Source organism: Antedon bifida, chromosome 11, assembly GCF_963402885.1.
Source record: "Antedon bifida chromosome 11, ecAntBifi1.1, whole genome shotgun sequence".
NCBI classification, from domain to species: domain Eukaryota; kingdom Metazoa; phylum Echinodermata; class Crinoidea; order Comatulida; family Antedonidae; genus Antedon; species Antedon bifida.
The window spans coordinates 13,032,876-13,051,523 of record NC_136236.1 but is presented as its reverse complement, the minus strand read 5'-3'; the positions used below and the strand labels follow the sequence as shown (position 1 = coordinate 13,051,523).

General features: G+C 33.2%; 4 protein-coding genes across 4 annotated transcripts; 2 read left to right on the top strand and 2 right to left on the bottom strand.

The window, feature by feature from the left end:
* The first annotated feature begins 169 nt into the window (after positions 1-169).
* Positions 170-9,906, top strand: LOC144855876 (uncharacterized). The gene is made up of 4 exons (XM_078713831.1): positions 170-286; positions 5,252-5,361; positions 5,691-5,842; positions 6,261-9,906. The coding sequence occupies exons 1-4, from the start codon at positions 206-208 to the stop codon at positions 8,702-8,704; spliced, it is 2,787 nt and encodes a 928-aa protein (XP_078569957.1). The 5' UTR covers positions 170-205; the 3' UTR covers positions 8,705-9,906.
* Positions 9,907-9,910: 4 nt separating this feature from the next.
* LOC144855883 (piercer of microtubule wall 1 protein-like) lies at positions 9,911-12,223 on the bottom strand. Its single transcript, XM_078713838.1, has 4 exons — positions 12,098-12,223; positions 11,722-11,839; positions 11,370-11,503; positions 9,911-11,189 (listed from the first exon to the last, which is right to left on the bottom strand). The coding sequence occupies exons 1-4, from the start codon at positions 12,134-12,136 to the stop codon at positions 11,121-11,123; spliced, it is 360 nt and encodes a 119-aa protein (XP_078569964.1). The 5' UTR covers positions 12,137-12,223; the 3' UTR covers positions 9,911-11,120.
* Positions 12,224-12,348: 125 nt separating this feature from the next.
* LOC144855880 (protein FAM50A-like) lies at positions 12,349-16,066 on the top strand. Its single transcript, XM_078713835.1, has 13 exons — positions 12,349-12,511; positions 12,934-13,015; positions 13,371-13,458; positions 13,970-14,088; positions 14,228-14,301; positions 14,389-14,455; positions 14,594-14,655; positions 14,786-14,862; positions 15,102-15,156; positions 15,262-15,310; positions 15,442-15,512; positions 15,660-15,770; positions 15,919-16,066. The coding sequence occupies exons 1-13, from the start codon at positions 12,401-12,403 to the stop codon at positions 15,925-15,927; spliced, it is 975 nt and encodes a 324-aa protein (XP_078569961.1). The 5' UTR covers positions 12,349-12,400; the 3' UTR covers positions 15,928-16,066.
* A 37-nt stretch (positions 16,067-16,103) lies between these two features.
* Positions 16,104-18,648, bottom strand: LOC144855881 (deaminated glutathione amidase-like). Its single transcript, XM_078713836.1, has 7 exons — positions 18,502-18,648; positions 18,032-18,218; positions 17,762-17,917; positions 17,477-17,674; positions 17,221-17,331; positions 16,839-16,940; positions 16,104-16,494 (listed from the first exon to the last, which is right to left on the bottom strand). The coding sequence occupies exons 2-7, from the start codon at positions 18,191-18,193 to the stop codon at positions 16,324-16,326; spliced, it is 900 nt and encodes a 299-aa protein (XP_078569962.1). The 5' UTR covers positions 18,194-18,218; positions 18,502-18,648; the 3' UTR covers positions 16,104-16,323.

The window sequence follows — 18,648 nt, the reverse complement described above, 5'->3', positions numbered from 1 at the left end:
TTTTCAAAAGAATGCGACATCCTTTGTGTTTACCGCCGACACGCGAGTCGAGTACCATATCGATCATCAGCAGCAGCAGTGCGTAGGCGCGCGTACTGGAAGTGCTTAGTACGCGTAGGAATAAAAAATGTGTTGAGCTATATTGCCGTTGAGGGAGCTATTTTGTCACCATCTGTCAAAGTCGAATGATTTTTTAGAATAATTTATGGTTAAAAATCGGGTCGTAAAACGCCGTAAAATGGCAAAAGATGTACAAAGACGAGATGCTATACGTATACAGGTTATTGTAAGTACATTTGTGAATGTTAAGGTCTTATTTAATTATATTTTATTGTATAAATCTGTTGCCAGTCTGTGCTAAGCCGCGTTAGGCCTGTCTGACGGACGGTGATGGATGGTTTGTTCGGGAATAAACCGGGCTTCTACCACATTAATTGGGGCTACGATTTGATATGCATTTACTCTTATATAGTTGAATAAATCAGTTAATTAAAAGGCCAGGACATGTTTGTAAGCCTTTATGCTAGGCCTAGTAGACTAGCCTAGTTTATAAATTATTATTGATTATTATTATATTTAATTACAAGTTTTGTATTATATTATTGAAAAAAAAAATTATTTTGAATGATACTGATCTGATGTACAGATGATGTTGATGAGATGTTAAGTTGTCAATTAACATGTCTGCGAAACATTGATAAAACACTACTATAATTTGCACAAGACTATTGCCCAATTTCAAATTGATGAATAAACAGTTTTTATTACTATTAAAATACTTTGTAAATTACGCATATCATGTGCACATCCATTAGTTTACATTCTAATCTGTTCAGTTGATAGAATATATTAACACTGACCATCTCACTTACTGACCAGGTACAATCACAAGTTTTCAATGCATTTAAATGAATTCAAGGATGCCTTTATTTGTTATTCACTTGCCTGTTATCATACATCAGTATAAGTATCTCAGCACACAATATGACTTTGTTTGGTTTGTGAGATAAAGCTAAATGTAGATAGAAGAAGAAGATATCATTTTATTTAAACTCCTTACATTCAACTACAACTTGTACATTCTAATCTTACAATTGGTAGATTTCCAATGTTTTATTTAATTATTCAATTACCATATTTTTGGTAAAAGTATCACTGAAACTTAAAAACTATTTTCATAAATAAAATATAATAGTTAATTATATCTCAACCGTAATAGTATAGTAAATAACCAACCGAATGAATCTTTTTAATGAATATTTTCATAAAATAATTTTAAAACTGACAAGATATGGTAACTGACTGATAAAAACATAAACCTAAAGTTTGTTTTCATTTGAGTACGGCCTTAAATAAAAAAAAAAACAAATTATATATAAATTGAGTTAGGTGTCTGTGACAAAACAAATTTATTGATGTTATTACTTAAATGATTATAAGTAAATGTATTTTGTTAAAATGTGTTTTAATTTGTAATAGAGTTTGTTGAGAGGTTCATATTCATTGTCATATGTAGGAAATGAATGTACTTATTTGCATTATATTTGACTACTTCCTTTCCCAGCTATAGCATATTGTTTAGCACGAATGACGGAAGGTGTGTCAAGTACTAACTTAAATTCTTCAGGATGTAGCTAGCTACTGTGTGAACTTAAAAACAAAACATGATGAGTTAATACTTTAGGGCCATAGCCACCAGTACAATTGCTAAGGTTTCAACCTGACCACTTTTTCACAGAGGCCTTTGACAACCCAGTGGCTTGAACAATGATTGTTTCCTTTTCTTGCCTGAACCGCACCACTTTATTTCTCATGGCTACATCACTGTACTTTGTTGAACCGTGGAGAAATTAGTCAATCAATTCCTCTAAGTTTGAACCAGGAATTTGCCTTTGCAGCTTCTGTGAATGGTAGAAGGAGAATTCAATCAACATTCGTGGGTTTTCCATACTTTTTAGGATAACACTACTCAACCGGTTTCAGGCTGCCTATCTGTTTATATATTATTTATGCTTTCCTGTTTTGATCATGAATAATTCCCAATTTGTTTTAAAATCATTTTGTAATTATCATTTGATCTCTATGTATGCAAATTAATTCTAGGTAAACTTTGTAATTTATTGAAACATTTTATGGCATACAGATTAATTCAGTAGGTTGCACCTGTTGATTAACACAGCTGTAAATAATAATAGATTAAACAGTGTTAAAGTCAGTGAATGTACCACTGTACATACAGTACTGTAGAATACTAGCTGATAGTACCCATACAATGAACATGTGTCTTCAAGCTCTCTGAACTAAACTGTAGGAATATAACAAGTAAAGATGAGAATTAAAAGAGACTTTTTAGAAAATTGCTGTTCATAGACTAATTTCGAGACAGGTTGTTGTGAAAGGTGAGAGTGTCAGCCTTTCGGTTTAGTTAGGAATAAGAGGAAGATTTTTAAATGTTTTGTGCAATCAACATTACCAATTATGTCACTTACCTTATGGTTAAAGGGTGGTTTGTAGGCTCAGTCTTTTGAACCGCTGATACATCCCATCATGCCATTACTTGTCCGATTGCTTTTTCAATGACTACATAACCGGGAAAGCATTCCAATGATTGTTCTTTGAAATAAAAAATCTAAACAACGATATCTACCTTATTACAGTAGTTTAATTTTGTTTTTTAATTTTGGTTTTGAAATTTTCCATGGGTATCTTCTTGTTATTGCTATGTGCTTCCCTATGTATTTATATGAGCAAATAGGTTTTGATGTGGACCCATAAGATAAATTCTTTGAACTAGCAGCTGTTTACTGTACATGGGAAATGTTGCAGCAGTGCAGTGTACACGTTGCCTCTAGCTAGTTGGAGGCATAAGTCACAGAATAGTAAGTATTATACAGTAATATTTCTCACTGTACAGAAAAACGTAAAGCAAAATAATCATGAACTAAAGCTCTGTCTACACCATTAACTTATGTGATGTGCCCATAATATGGACATGATGATGTCATATCACTACCATATCTGGACATATCATTTGAGCACATCACATTTTTTTTGTCAAACTAGTTTGATCGTGTAAACAGAGCTTAATATTATTTTTGAAAAAAAACAACAGTGATTTCTCAAATCCTTAAATAGTTGATCAGGTTATGTCATATAGTTCAATCTCTGCCATAGTTGCTCGCTATTAATATTATATCAGTCTTGATTAATATAATTTAGAATCTTTTTTAGCTTACAACAGTTTACTTAAAAATTTAATTAGAATCACATAGAGTACAAGCCTTTATTCATCATACTGTAGATCATTATATATTATTCATATTTTATACTATACCTGGGCTTTTGTATTTGAACTATCTTAAATTATGTATGCAAGCTAAGTAGCCTGCTACAAAGGTGATGATGATGGCAATAATAACGTATAGAATAACGAGCAGCAGGAGGAGGAGGAGCGATATGCAAGGGAGCTCATGCAAAGTATACAAGACGATGACTCATAGCACATTAGAACGCTGGCATGAAAAGGCTAGCAAATCAAAAGTAGCTGTCTGTCTTAAAGGCTTGTCACAGCCAGCAGACAAAAATACTAGATTTCATGTTTTGTTGAGGACATTCAGACAATGGGTGTGTTGTAGGTAAGGACAATTAATACATTGTTGTTTGTGCATATTTTTTTATTTATTTACTAGGTAGATTCACGTTGAAACTGCTACAAGATGTGATAATTAAATAAGATTTGAGTTCGCAAAATAAATTCGAGAAGAATTTCTATTTGTTTATGAATTGATAATTGTGTGCATAACATAACGGTATTAATTAATTGAATGATTCTACTATTATAATAAGTTAGTTTATCCATCATTTATTTTCCCTTTCTAAAAAGTTAAATATACGGTACATATTTTTTACATTTTTAAATTTATGGACTGCCTAATTTGTAATTATTATGTGACTGTATTGTGTTATGTTTTTTTAATTTTATAAAATGCTAATCCTTTTTTCCCCTTTTTTTATTTTTATTACTGTAAAAAAGATTCAATCATCATATCATAAAATGTCAAAAGTATTTTATTTTTTTACATTTGATGAAAATTGACTGCTAACGATATCAGTATCACTTACAAAAATACTGACAAATAATAGTTTTACCTGCTGAATACTTGCCATATTAAATTATCAATCATAACTGATATTAGATAACATGCATAATACTTAGGTGTCTTAAATTGACAGGTATATTTGATAGACAGTGTGACAGTGTATTGACTGTATAGTTAGTATCATTTACCTCGCTGAAAACAATTCCTATACTTTACTGTATTTTGAGACCATTTAGGTTTGTTCGATTGGTCTGTTTTGAAAAGATCTATTATCCCGCTCTCCGAGAAATTCATTTGAAAGTTAAAAGATACAGTGAAAAACAACGAGCAGTTTGTCACCACAACCTGGTCGCCACACATCAGCGCCCTTTTAGACTCTTCGCTGGTTTGATCGGATAGTGTTCGTCTACAGCAGCATGCAGAATAACTTATATTTGATGCCAGTTTAGTGATAACAATATTTATGTAAACAGTTCCATGGTTATCTAGTATTCACATGATCTAATTTGTATTTATAGATCGTTTGTCATTTTGATTAGCTATTTGTCTATTGTTTTTCAATCAATTCATGAATTATGATAATTTAACCATGAATATCTATCTATCGCATGTAGATACAATAATCTATCCTTTAAACAATTTAAACTATGTTATTTCTTAGTAAGACATTTCATATGGGGGTGTAATGGTTTCAAATTACCTACAATTACCATTCTGCATAGATTATGTTTCTAGTAGCACACTTGTATTGGCCAATCACATTAGATGTTGATTTACTCAATAATCTTTTTTTTAATCACATTAAAATCCTGTATTTTTTCTAATAATTCTCAGTTTCCCCACAGACGATAGCTGTTAACATATCTGACCAAGTTAGGCAATTAAATTCATTTATTCGGCCACCATTTGATTACATTTTAATCTTATTACCTCCGGTTATATTTTTGTCTGTGATATTTATTTATTTGTTTATATGTTTGTCTGTTAGCAGGATAATGGCAAAACTAAAAGATGGATCTTTAACATATTTGAACCACAGATAGATGTATGGTCATGGAAGACTCCATTACATTTTGGAAACGATCCGGACCAGGATTCAAATAATTCTGTATCACTGTTTGTGACTTGTTTTATTTAATTGTATTTTGTAGAAATGTGCAGGCTTATATCAACCTGAATACAAGACGTTTAGTGTTGATCCTGAAATCACTAACTTTCCTATGCTACATAACCTGTTAAGTCAAGCATTCCAACTACAAGGGTAAGTACAGTATATAGGCCTACTCTGCTTTTAAAGTCAGTCTTAAGTTGCATTAACACTTGTTCCAACTACAAGGGTAAGTATATACTCTGCGTAAAGTAAGTCTTAAGTTGCATTCACACTTGTTCCGTTTCATAAGATGGCGCTGTTTTAGTGACACATTGATGATGCCATAATCACATTAATGTATGTCATCTTTTGTGTAAATGTAACTTTAAGTTGCGGCTTAACTCAAGCACTCTAACTACAAGGGTGTGAGTACAGTACTTAAAATCACTCAGTCTTATAATACATTTACTAAGTATTTAAATAATGTATTCATTCAACAGTGACTTTACGATTAGTTATCTATCTCGTGATGAGAAGGGTGTTGAAGTGTACCTATCCTTACTGTCTGACTGGGATTTAGATGCTGCGTTCCTATCAGCGTCTGATCCTGTACTCAAGTTAAAGGTGGATGCTAGACCCTTTGAGGGACCAGGTAACAATAGTAAATTAAGATATATGCTAATAAAGATGAATAAAATCAAATTTGAAATATCCCATTCTGTAGATTTAAGAGTTATTCACTTTTCAGCAAAACCTAAAATAATGATTTTGCATATATAAAATTTAAAATAAACGAACTGTTACATTAACCATGCTTCCGATTGACTATTGTTTTTCATTAATTCACTGGGTATATTGGTATATTTTTTGATCCAGTTTTTGGTCAAATTATACTGTACATAATCTTGTAAAAACATAGTATTTTTGTATTTTTTGCACAGCCCCAGGGAAGAACAAACATGTTGATCTGGGCCTCCATGGTTAAATAAAGTTGAATTGACATTAAATTAATGTTTTAAGAAAAACAATATATGTTAAAGTATTTAAATGTTTACATTGTATGTTTACAGGTCTTGATGACTGGGATGTCATCAGTATGAAAGACACAAGTCACCGCCACCACGAACGCTCAATGTCAATGCCGTTTGTTGGAACGTTCATGGATTCTGTCGGCCGAACATTCAACCGTGTTCAGAAGATATTCCAAGGTGAAAACAACGACGATAATGTGTATGAACTTCCTCTAAAACCGTTAGATGACAACGAATTCTTGACGTATTTGGACGAGGGCGGTCGTCTTGTAAATAAGGAAGGACTCATGCTGCGTGTTTTTCAAGGCGGAGTTGAGCCATCGTTACGTAAGACAGTTTGGCGCCATCTGTTGAACATCTTCCCGCCAAGTATGTCGGGGGAAGAACGATGGGCTTACTTAAAACGTAAAGATATTGAATACCACGCTTTGAAAGATCGATTACTTAACAACCCACGTGAAGATTTTAAGAATATAATGAATATGGTACGCAAAGATGTCCTGCGTACGGATCGCTTGGAAAGCTTTTATTCCAGCGGTGCAGACGAGAATCCTAACGGAAAAAAACTGTTTAATATTTTAACGACATACGCATTATCACATCCTGCTATCTCGTACTGTCAGGGCATGAGCGACCTCGCTTCGCCCATTCTTTACGTCATGCAGGACGAGGCACAAGCGTATCTATGTTTTGTAGGATTAATGAAGCGTCTCCATGGCAACTTCTTAATGGATGGAAAAACAATGTCTGTAAAATTTCTCCACCTCACAGAACTAATAAAAGTAACAGACCCAGAGTTCTACAATTATTTACGGCAGGAGAACGCAGACGACTTGTATTTTTGTTATCGTTGGCTGCTTTTAGAACTAAAACGTGAATTTTCATTCCAAGATGCTCTTCGTATGTTAGAGGTCATGTGGAGTGCGGTACCACCAAGCAATCCACCGCTGGAAGGAATAAAACTATCAGGGCCGCCAACCAATATGTCACCAACTGCGTTTGCGACAGATAAAATGCGATTTAAGTTTGCAAGAGAACGTTCAAATTCGAGGAGAAGGAGCGGAAGTCTTAGCAGAATGCGTGCCAGCTCTGTTGAAAGTGATGACGGCCTGCGTCTTTCGCAGAAGGAATTTGCATCAACTCACGAGGATTTAGAAGTATTCAAAGAAGAAGCTGATAAAAGGTTCGGTAATTCTGAACCAAAATTAAAACTTAAAAATAACAAAACATCACCTCAAAAAAATACTGATGAAATAATCAGTATTGATACGAAACTAAAAGGAAAAACAGATACTTTGGAAAATGATAAAAACAAGGAAAATGCAGAAATTTCTGGTGAAATAAATCCAAGTGAAGAGCGTAAGGTAACATCTCCATCATCTCCGTCGAGACGTACTCTTCCAACAATACCAAATGAATACAGCACTTCAGTACCATCTGTGAAATCAACTAAAAAGACAAATCTGAGAATAAACTGCAATGGAAATGGCGTCGCAATGTCTCCTAACATTAATTGCGCAACTGATGGCGCTTTCATTCCCGAGACATCATGTTTGATGTCATTGAGTCGTGACGACTCTGGCGTTGATATGGTGACTACCTCTGAATCATCTAATGGTGAAATGTCTGTGACATCAAGTGGGGAGATTCTATCAGGACAGTGTGTGTCAGAAAAATCGTATCAAGAGGTGTCAGTGACATCAAATGGAGAGTTATCAGGTGGAGATATGTTACATACCGCAACTAAAGAAATACCACTGGAGTTAAGGGATGATGCGGCAAAATCTTTAGTTATTGACAAACCTTTAACGGCAGATGCTGTGAAATCTCTTTCGGTTACTGGCGAACCTTCATCAACACAAAATCATTCCTCGTTAACAAAAACTGATACTGGTAATCCATCAGACATGTCAAAGAACATTCCTTCCAAAGAACATACATCTTCCCCATCATTGCCAGAGAAGAAGACGTCAACATCTTCTAATACTCAGTCATCCAAAACAGCATCCAAAATACCTTTTGTTTTAAGTACTTTAGAAAAGAAAATAGCCGAACTTACAATCACTTCAAAGCCAACGAATCTTCCAGTAAGTTCTCAGTCGTCACAAGGAGGCAGCAAATCAAATAAATCGTCACCAATGAGCCCTGTACGGCGACCCTACAGGGGACTCCCGACACCCAAAGATTTTGGAATGGGTAATCCGTTCATGATGTTTCTATGTTTAACATTATTGTTGGAACAGCGCGAGTACATTATGGCGTTAAAAATGGATTATAATGATATGGCCATGTTGTTTGATCGCATGGTACGGAAGCATGACTTAAACCGTATGCTCTGCAAAGCACGAGACATGTACATCGATTACTTAAAAGCAGAAATCAGCTTTGGGTATTGGGAGGACGACCACATTCACAAAGAGGGCAGCAGTTTGCCCGAGTCACACAAAACAAATGATCAGGTTACTACAAGTGCACAAGTTTGATATCATACCAAATTATTATCTATATATTATATATATAACCATCATAATAAGATTTGCTTCCATATAATAATATATCAATATTCTTTATATAACAATACAATATATATTACTGTGGTTAATTAATATTTGAATGTACACTGGTATGTAGTAAGGTGTACTCTATTGAATTGCTGCATCAGTGCTTGCGGCTTTCTCTTGTGCAAGTTTACTGCAAGATTACTGCAGTAATCTCAGATAAGTCTCTCAGTTTATCAAGTCCATTTATAAAGTAAATCAGGGTTGACTGACACTACTGTATATTACATTATATAATACAAAATTGTATATTATCAGGTTTTTTTTATATTTAAAATATTTATTTCTAGTTATTTTAAATTATGTCAAATTAATCTGATAATCAGAGATAGGCCACCTAACAATATTTGGCTATTTTGTTTTGTTAATTAGTTGTATTTTAATTTATTTCAATTATAAGTTCTTATTTTGTTGTTAGTGTGTCAAATTATAATTATAAAATACTAATATCAGTTTGATAAATATGTCAATATATCATTTAATTGAAAACGTTATTTATTATTGATCTTCAGTAAATTTTGTTAAGATGTTTTTTATTCTTACATCGATAATTTATGTAATTAACGTTATGACTAACAATTGATTTTTATTTTATTTTCACACACTATATTATGCCATGTTTAAAAAGCATTCCGGATTTATTTTAGATAGAACTTCAAACCAAGACTAAAATGTATGTAATGTTATTTTTCATATGGTTTTTTCCATACATTGTAATTCTATCTTACATGTTTAAAAAGCATTCCTGGTTTTATTTTAGATAGAACTTCAAAACAAGACTAAAAATGTATGTAATTTTAACGATTGGTTTTTTTCATACATTGTAATTCTATGTTACAGCATTCCAGTGTTATTAAACTCTATTCCATGATATGTAATGTTATTTATACAGACTAAATTTGGCATTTTTTCCAAACACACTAAACATTCCACTGAGACCAATAACTAACAGGTGACCGCATTTTGCTGTTTTCCCTTTAATTCCATGTTAAAGTTATTCCCATGTTATTTTATACTGAAATTGAAGCTGAGAAATGTCTAGGTATTATAGGTAATATTATAAGGTTTAATCATTAGAATATATTATTAACAGCAGCACAACAACATTCCAGTAAACCATAAAACACAAAATTAAATAAAATTCAAATTTTATTTTCAGACAAAAACTAATGCATTTTAAATACTGAGCACTTTACATACAATTCAGGTGTTATGTTAGAATGTGAACATTACACAAAATGTCTAATGGCAAAGTTCTGATATTAGAAATGGTAACTGTGTGTGAACATATGCTTAGTATGCAAATGAGGAAATTAATTCTTAAGGAGACTTATATTATGATTATTTTTTGAAATGTTTATTTATCATTAAAACTATTCAGATGCAGATCCAGATGACTAAACTGGCTCCGTTCGGCACCCAACTTTTTCAATGGGGAAAAAGGGGATGTCTTGTACCTAGTTTTTTCTGGGGAGGGGGATACACTTTTTCATCACCAATACACTTATAATTTCTTGTTTTCTACTGTATTAATAACTTATAATTGTTATTTTTTTTAATTAAAATATAGACATGTTGGGCATTGTTTGATTTCAGTGCAAATTGCTAAGATCAGTAGCTGGTACAGTTTATTATTCATTTGCACTGTGTCATGAATTACATTTATAAACAATTACATTGATACCATATTACAGAGGTACGTCAAAGGGTATATTATTGTATTCAAACAATGCATCCAATTATATATATACGTAATATTTTATTTGTGGAATTTTATTTAAGTTTTCATGGCAATTTTTTTGTCAGTGCAATAAAAGAAAAACAACAAATTAAATTGTTATTCTATTTGAATGCTACAATTATTGTGCAATTCTACTAGATTGGGGACGGGGTGGCATTAAGATCATCAAGGTTGGTGCAATGATGTCATCATTGCGACATAGCTATGGTACATTACAAAAACATTACCAAATGGTGAATGTTTTTACAATTTCTGTGACGTACAATCTCACTTAATTTATATAACCAAGGGTTCAATTTAATACAATTTTCTTTCTTACTGAAAGAATGTTTAACAACTACACTACTTCTAAAATAGATAAACATTATTGCAGAATAGATAATAAAATGAACGAATAAATGTACACATTAAAATAAAAAAACATTTAAAATTGATATGTCTGTGAATTTCACAGTACTACAGTAATGTATTACTAATATTAATAATAGCTCATTCTTCAAATATTTATTCAACATACTGTATGTATTTTAAATGTTTCTAGAAAAATGGTTTATTTCATTCCTGCTGGTAAACGATGTCCAATATGCAGAGGGCGCCATTTCAAACTTTTGACTTGTCCGTCGACGTGTTTAAACCATGATTTCTGTACATGCCACACGTCCCCAAGTGCTAAAGAAACAAAAACATAAATTAGATCATCTGGGTGTGTTTCATTTGCATAACAATGAAATTTGCATAAACCACCTGTAATATTAGGATACCATTTAAATTATTAAAAGCCAAATTGTACTTCAATTGGATGACTAAACTTTTGTTTTAAAAGTCATAACAGTTGAAAATTGTTCTTACCACTGAAAACTGTTGAGATCGTGCATGGAAGCTGTTTGGCATGTGATGTACTGTGGGTGACCTGCTTCCAATCTCCATACTCGTCGTTCTGTACATAGGGTTCTGTGATTTAGTATTGTAGCCCTGAAAACATTCTGCAAAAAACAATATGTATATAATTATTACTAGGTTTATTGCATGCAGATAGCTTGATATTGCGAGGACCATCATTGCACAATGCATGATGGGAATGAATCGGGGACAAGAACATAAACAACAATCCCTTACATTAATCGCTTATTCATTAATTATTTTAATACTTCCGGTCTATTAAGAATAGGTTTAAAAAAATTGTTATCTCTTGTTTTCTTACCTGGATGTTCAAACCTATCTGGTAGATTATGTGTTCGGTAAAAATCTGATGTTGCATGTTTCTGTGAAGTTGAAGTCGGCAGAGAAGCTTCAGTTTGCGGAGATTGAAGACCGCCATCCTAATTTAAAACAAACATACCATGGTGTTTAAATTAGCCTCTAGGCCTATGTATTTTTTGTACCTCTTTCCTCCTCTCCTCTGTTGGCACACCACCAGTCCTATCCTTCTCTCGATCTCCCTACCACCCCCTACAGTACACTCTCATCATCAGTCTGCTGTGTAAACGCAATCAATCCGGCATATGAACGGTTGGGCCTAACACTGGCTACTCTACTAGCTAGGCCTAGACTATTTAGTATTAACAAAATTGTTCTACCTGATTTGGGAGTGTCACTTTGTTTTCTGCTGCTGCCATGATTGATATTTTAAAGAAATTATCACAGTTGAGGCTTCGTTTTACGTCTGCTGTTGTTGGACAACGAATGATCCTCTGCGGAGAAAAAAAAAACAATCAATTTACTGCGTATAAATAGTTGGTTGCCAAGCAACAACTAACATTATAGGTGGCGCTGTGTGCTCTGCATTTTTTCTAACGTTGGGGGTGTCCTCCAGATACTTAGAATTAATTTCGTTCGCCGTACGTCCATTTTGAAAGTGTGGACATTGTTTATCAGCTAAAATGACGGAATATAGAGGAGGAATGAGGGAAGATGGCCGTTTAAGGCAGCTCCAAAAGAGAAGGGAAAAGCAAAAGGAAGAAATTGAAAAGAAAAAACTTAAAATTGAAACTGTAAGTTAAAAATTGTTTATGTTTAATCCTAGGCCACACTGATAGAATGTATTGTCATTATCGGTGTTAAGATGTACCCGCACTCAACGCACTTTCCAGGCGTTGATGTTTCTATAATATTGTTATGGTATGAACACCCAGCCTAGCCTTAAATTATGTCGCGATTTGAACGAGTATAACAATACACACATCTTTAGTTAGTAGTTATAACATGAATTAGGATCTAGTATGCTTTGTAAACGAACTTTTTATTTAAAGTTTATTAAAATGAACTTTTCTATTAATAATAAAAGTATTTAAATGATTTTATTTAGTAATATTATTATACACACTGAATGAATGATTATTAATATATCAATTAACAATACAATGAATAATTTATTGTTATTTACAGTTTTTTCTCTATTATTTTGATAACACAGGAAAGTAAATTTGCGTCAATTGGTACAAAATTCTCTTCTCACTACGATGCAGTTGAGCAGCAACTTAAATGCAGTACTGTTGGTAATTAGTGCATATTTATCAGGTCCAACGAATTACCACAGCAAACCACACCCCAATGAACCACATTGAGAACCCCAATGATAAATCACACCACCCCAATGAACCACACCGAACCCCAATGATCTGCATCGTACGGCAAGTCATGCTTTCGTGCTTATGATGATCGTCCTCTCCGTCCCTCTGTCTCGGCTCTTGAAACCTAAAAAAATGGAAAATGGAAAAAAAAAAATGATGAGTAAATATGTTCATTGTGGTTCGGTGTTGTTCAATGCAGTAATTCATCGGACTCTTCTTATGTAATATGTGTCACTTGGCCATGTGTATCATTCTGTATGTTTTGTGAATTTCTTGCCAGGGTTAATGACACTCGATGAAATGAAAGCAAAACGAGAAGATCTCATCAAAGAACGTGAAAAGGAGCTTGCCAAAGCAGAACCCAAAAAGTAAGTTTATTTAAAATTTTCAGCAGAGAGAAAAAGAAGAGGAGGTAGTTATGTTAATGATGTATTGTCCCCCAAAAACATGAAAAATTAAGATTATTTAAATCAGACTGAATATGTTATTTTGTAGTTTAATAAAGTTAATCACTTCCATAGAAAAAAAAACAAAAACAAAATAATGTTTTCACTTCTAAAATGACAAAATAAATGGTTAAATTCAATAAAAAATCCATTGGCTGGCAGCCAATTTGACCATTTTTTGCTTTAAATTACATTTTTTCAGATAAATACATTTTTTTTCGATCCAATTTTTGGTAAAAGTGGATTACTATTATGCTACATTAAAATGGAATATCCAACAAAAAATTGTTTAAGAATTATTTTTTCAGGGGGACAATACATCTTTAACTCTTCCACCATTTTCCATCTCTAAATGTGATGGATATTTTCATCAAATACTGTATCATCAAATTAAAATTATCTCACTAGAACAAAATTAAATTGTCTACTTTAGGTTTGGAGAGGGCAGTAAGAAGGATAAGAAAAGGAAAAAAAATAAAATAAAAAGTAGTGTAACTTTATCGTTTGCAATGGATGACGAAGAAAATGAGGAGGAGGAAGAAGAAGAAAAAGGTGAGATTAAAGGATTATTTTAATATTTGTGCTTAAGTGTAATTACACTAACTAATGTTCATGTTTATTCGTACAGTAATCACAAAAGCAGTTATATCATCGTTCTCATTTTGCTAAATTACATTTCTTGTGTTTGCAGTTGAAGTAAAGAAAAAGGGCGTTGGAAAGAACCCAGATGTTGACACTAGTTTTCTTCCGGACAGAGAACGCGAGGTAACATAACTCGACTTCCTTTTCTCGTAAACTAAAAGCATATTGCTGTATCAGACGATTTGTTATGACAAGTTGTTTGTTTTGTAGGAAGAAGAGAACAAAATGCGTGAGGAATTGCGACAGGAATGGGAGACCAAACAGGAGGGAATTAAACGTTAGTTGAATTCATTCTTTTATGCAAACAAAATGAAATTAGTAGAGTCTGTATTGTTTACATAGTAGCTTGTTTTCCCTTGTGTATATACATCTATACAGCTACCACATCATTATCATTTTCTTTTATTTTTTCTAGAGGAAGAAATTGAAATTACTTACAGTTATTGGGATGGATCGGGACACAGAAGACAAACAAAGGTAATTAAATAATACTCCGTCCAAAATCTTTGAATCTTTCAAATTATTCATGGTTCTTCCTCATCCCTCCTCTCTATTCTATTTCTTCTTAGTCGTCATGGCAATAACACAATTGTATTATTTTTTACAGATGAAAAAGGGTGACACTATGCAGAGGTTTTTGATAAAATGTTTGGAGAATTTAAAGAAAGAATTTAGTGAATTGAAGTAAGTTTCTCTTTTATGATTGTCTTTAATGCCATTTTGCCTATTTCTATATTTTTATAATTTATTATTCACAGTTGTAAGCTTGATTCCCACTAGAAAATAATGCAATGCAAGTGTGTTAACCAATGACAAGCGACAGTTCCAATAATCTATCGCTTGTGATTGGTCAACTCACTTACATTGTGTCTTTAGTGGGAACCAAGCATTGGACTCGCAATAAAACTTGCCTCTTTTTTCAGAGCATGTACGGTAGAAGCGCTTATGTATGTCAAAGAAGACTTGATTCTACCACACGTAAGTTGTCCATTCATCTTAATTTAATGTACTACAGTCTAAACTTTGATAAAGAATACAGAATTGTTTTCCATTAATCATTTCGGTTTCTATCATTTTTCCCAGCATGCAACATTTTACGATTTTATCGTTACCAAAGCAAGAGGCAAAAGTGGTAAGTCATAGATTCATTTTTAAGTAAATACAGTAGGACATTGTGAGATTTTACATGTCAGGCTGTATGAGCTGGTACCATTGGGTCTATAGGATTATACACAAACAGATATTTGGTTGTTCTCATTTCAGGTCCACTGTTTAATTTTGATGTTCACGATGACATCAGGCTTGTGTCGGATTCAAGAGTTGAAAAAGATGAGGTATGTTAAACCAAAGTACTAAACTACATGTACAAATCCACTGCTTCTTCAGAAATTAGCTGTTTTTTTTTACAAAATAAATGTTTTCTTTTCAGTCTTCTTTAGACATTAACTGGTTTTTTAACAAACTAAATGTTTTCTTTTCAGTCTCATGCAGGGAAAGTTGTTTTACGGAGTTGGTACGAGCGCAACAAGCACATATTTCCAGCGAGTCGATGGGAAATATACGACCCAGAAAAGAAATGGGACAAATACACAGTAAGTTATCTTGACATACTCTTTGATTTGATGTAGAAAATAAGTCAATATTTTAGGATTAATGATAAATAACTTGAATTTGTTATGTAGTGCTTAAAAGGTTTTACAACTTTAGGCACTTTATCAAATAATATTTTGTTCTTTTTAGATTAAATGAACTGCTTGTGTACAAGGAAGAATGAGTATTACAGTACAGTGTTTTGTCGTCTACATTTCTTGCATCTAAGTGCAGGCCGAGTGATCTCATATTTGTCAATCCTTTGAATTTTGTAAATAAATACTTTTTTGTAAACAAACTCACAAGTGTGGAATCTTTATTGCAACAAGTCTTTTTATTTTATTAATTTCATGATTATATTATTCTTTATATATTTTGTTATATAGTTTGTCACCATATTATGAAAAAATAATTTATACAGTATCAATAATATTTAAACCTATTTTATTAAATTACTGAAGAGTTTTAGTTCAGTACAATAACAGCTACAGTATCCAAGGCACTGGTAAGTAAATCATTTTTTAATTTTATGATTATATTTCATTATTAGATGCACTATAATGTGTCACCGTTGAACAATACGTTGCCATAGATATCATGACGTCTGTGTGCCCAGACAGGCATCCCCTTTCGAACCTGCTGTATGTAGTCGTGGTCAACATTAGCTACGCACACATCAGTGCCTTCTCGGCAACAAGCCAGTATTGTCCCCCATGGGTCCACAATCTGCAAAACACATTCAAGTAAGATCAGGTAATGCATTTTAAAAAACAAATTACTGGTACTATTAGTCTGGTGGCATCTTGGTCAACTTGTGTTTTTAGTTCTGATGCCAAGATTATTGGAGCTTAAAAATGGTGGAGAATGGACAGGTGTAAATGGTTCCTCTGCTTTTCTTCTTCTTTTGGTTATCTTAGGATATTTTATGAATCATTTTTGTGTGTAAAGCGCTTAGAAACATTGTATTAGGCGCTATATAACACTACCATTATTATTATTTTGTAAACCACACTCTAAGCTATAGATAGTATAAATTGGTGATGTAACTGTTTATTTATAAGTAAACTGACCATAGCGTGACCATAAGACGTTCTTTTCTCGTTGTGCTTGCCAGTCTGAGCGGCTGCTGCAACATAACATTGGTTTTCAATGGCACGACTACGAAGAAGAACCTAAACAGAAGTAAACAGTTGGTATGCTACTGTAAATTGGGAAAATAATATCTTATTTAGGATTTAATTAGCATTTATATTTTTTTTAAATGATCGTGACATCATGATTTGGTGGTTGACATTTTTGCTTTCAAATCCCAGGATTCAAATCCTGTTTGAATTCCAGGATTTTTCTAACCGGCAATAGAGTGTCATCTACCCAACCTCATTTGTTCCCCAGTCTACCATCCTGTAATTGGTGAGTTGTGCTCTTGGAGTGAAATTGAATGACTCTGCTCACCTCCCAGTGTGCCATTCCTGTCGTCTGTGTGAATGCTGATGGAAAGGTCAATATATCCGCTCCTCTTTTTGTGAGAGCAATTGAGAGCTCAGGGAAACGCATATCATAACACTGGTGGTAAATTATTTAAGAAAAACATCTAAACCATTTTTATTTGTTTTATCCAAATTCTCAAAAGTTTTACTACTGGTATATTCCATTCTATAAATAGGTAACTCTGGTTGGTTACTATAATTTATTAAATGTTAAAAGATACAATTGCCATGCCCACTCTTCCAACTGGTGACCTCACTGGTGAAATCAATTTCGTTCCTGGGATGGTTTGGTCCGTTTCTTTGAGTCTAACAACATTTGGTATATCAATGTCAAACAGATGTGTTTTTTTATATTCGGCGATAATCTTACCAAAGTTGTCAATCAAAATGTGTGCATTACTAAGCATGTTTCCATCCTCCTGTTAAAATAATTATTCATAATAATTAAATAAAAAATGTATTAGTTTACAACCACCCCAACTTAAAATGGTTTGACCCTGTGTTACCTTCAGATGTACTCCACCTAACGATAGCCACTGATCGTATTTCATTGCTAAATTTTTATAGCGCGACATAAGATCTCCATCTAATGATATTGCCATGGCAACTGCTTCTTCTTTGGTCTTACTTATAAAATCGCAACCTTCCGGCAAGAACGTCATCTAGAAAAGAAAAAAATGACAATTTTATAACGTAAAATAGGAAAAAATGAGGGAGATGCTGACATAAAGGAAGGAGTTGCGTTTCGAAACTATGGCATGGCAGCAGTAACATACTTCAGCTCCCATTTGCGAGGCTCTGTGCACAAGTTGTTCACACGTCTTGTAGTTGGCTTCTATATCGCTCGTAGATGTCATCTGGCAAACGGCAATCAGATTCAAATTGCTCCTACTCATCATATTGGGTTTTGGCAAGTTTGACGAACTTTGTTCAAACATAGTGCAGACACAGCTAAATAAAAATCTAAAAAACAAAGAAAACTACAGTTCTTTATGTTATTTATAGTTATTATTTTTTTCAATAGCAGTATATTATTATCGTGGATTTGAAATAGAAGAAAAATGTATTATTAAACCTAACAAATTTCTAGGCCTATCCTGGCTTTCAATGCACTGCCTCTCCTGCCCAACAGGACCATCCGGTGTCCTGGAGTAAAAATGACAGGAGGACCTTCTTGTGGGCCTGCCCTAAACAACCGACGGCAACCAATAAAACAATCAAGTTGGGAATGAAAACATACACCTACTTAAGGAACTAATGTTTTTCTACAACTAGGTATAAATAATAACTTTCTAGCTTCTATAAAACATCATATTTAATCATTTTTAGTTTTGTGAAAATTGATTCTGACGTCTAACTTTTTTAACATGTCGCCCTCTATAATTTTATTCTG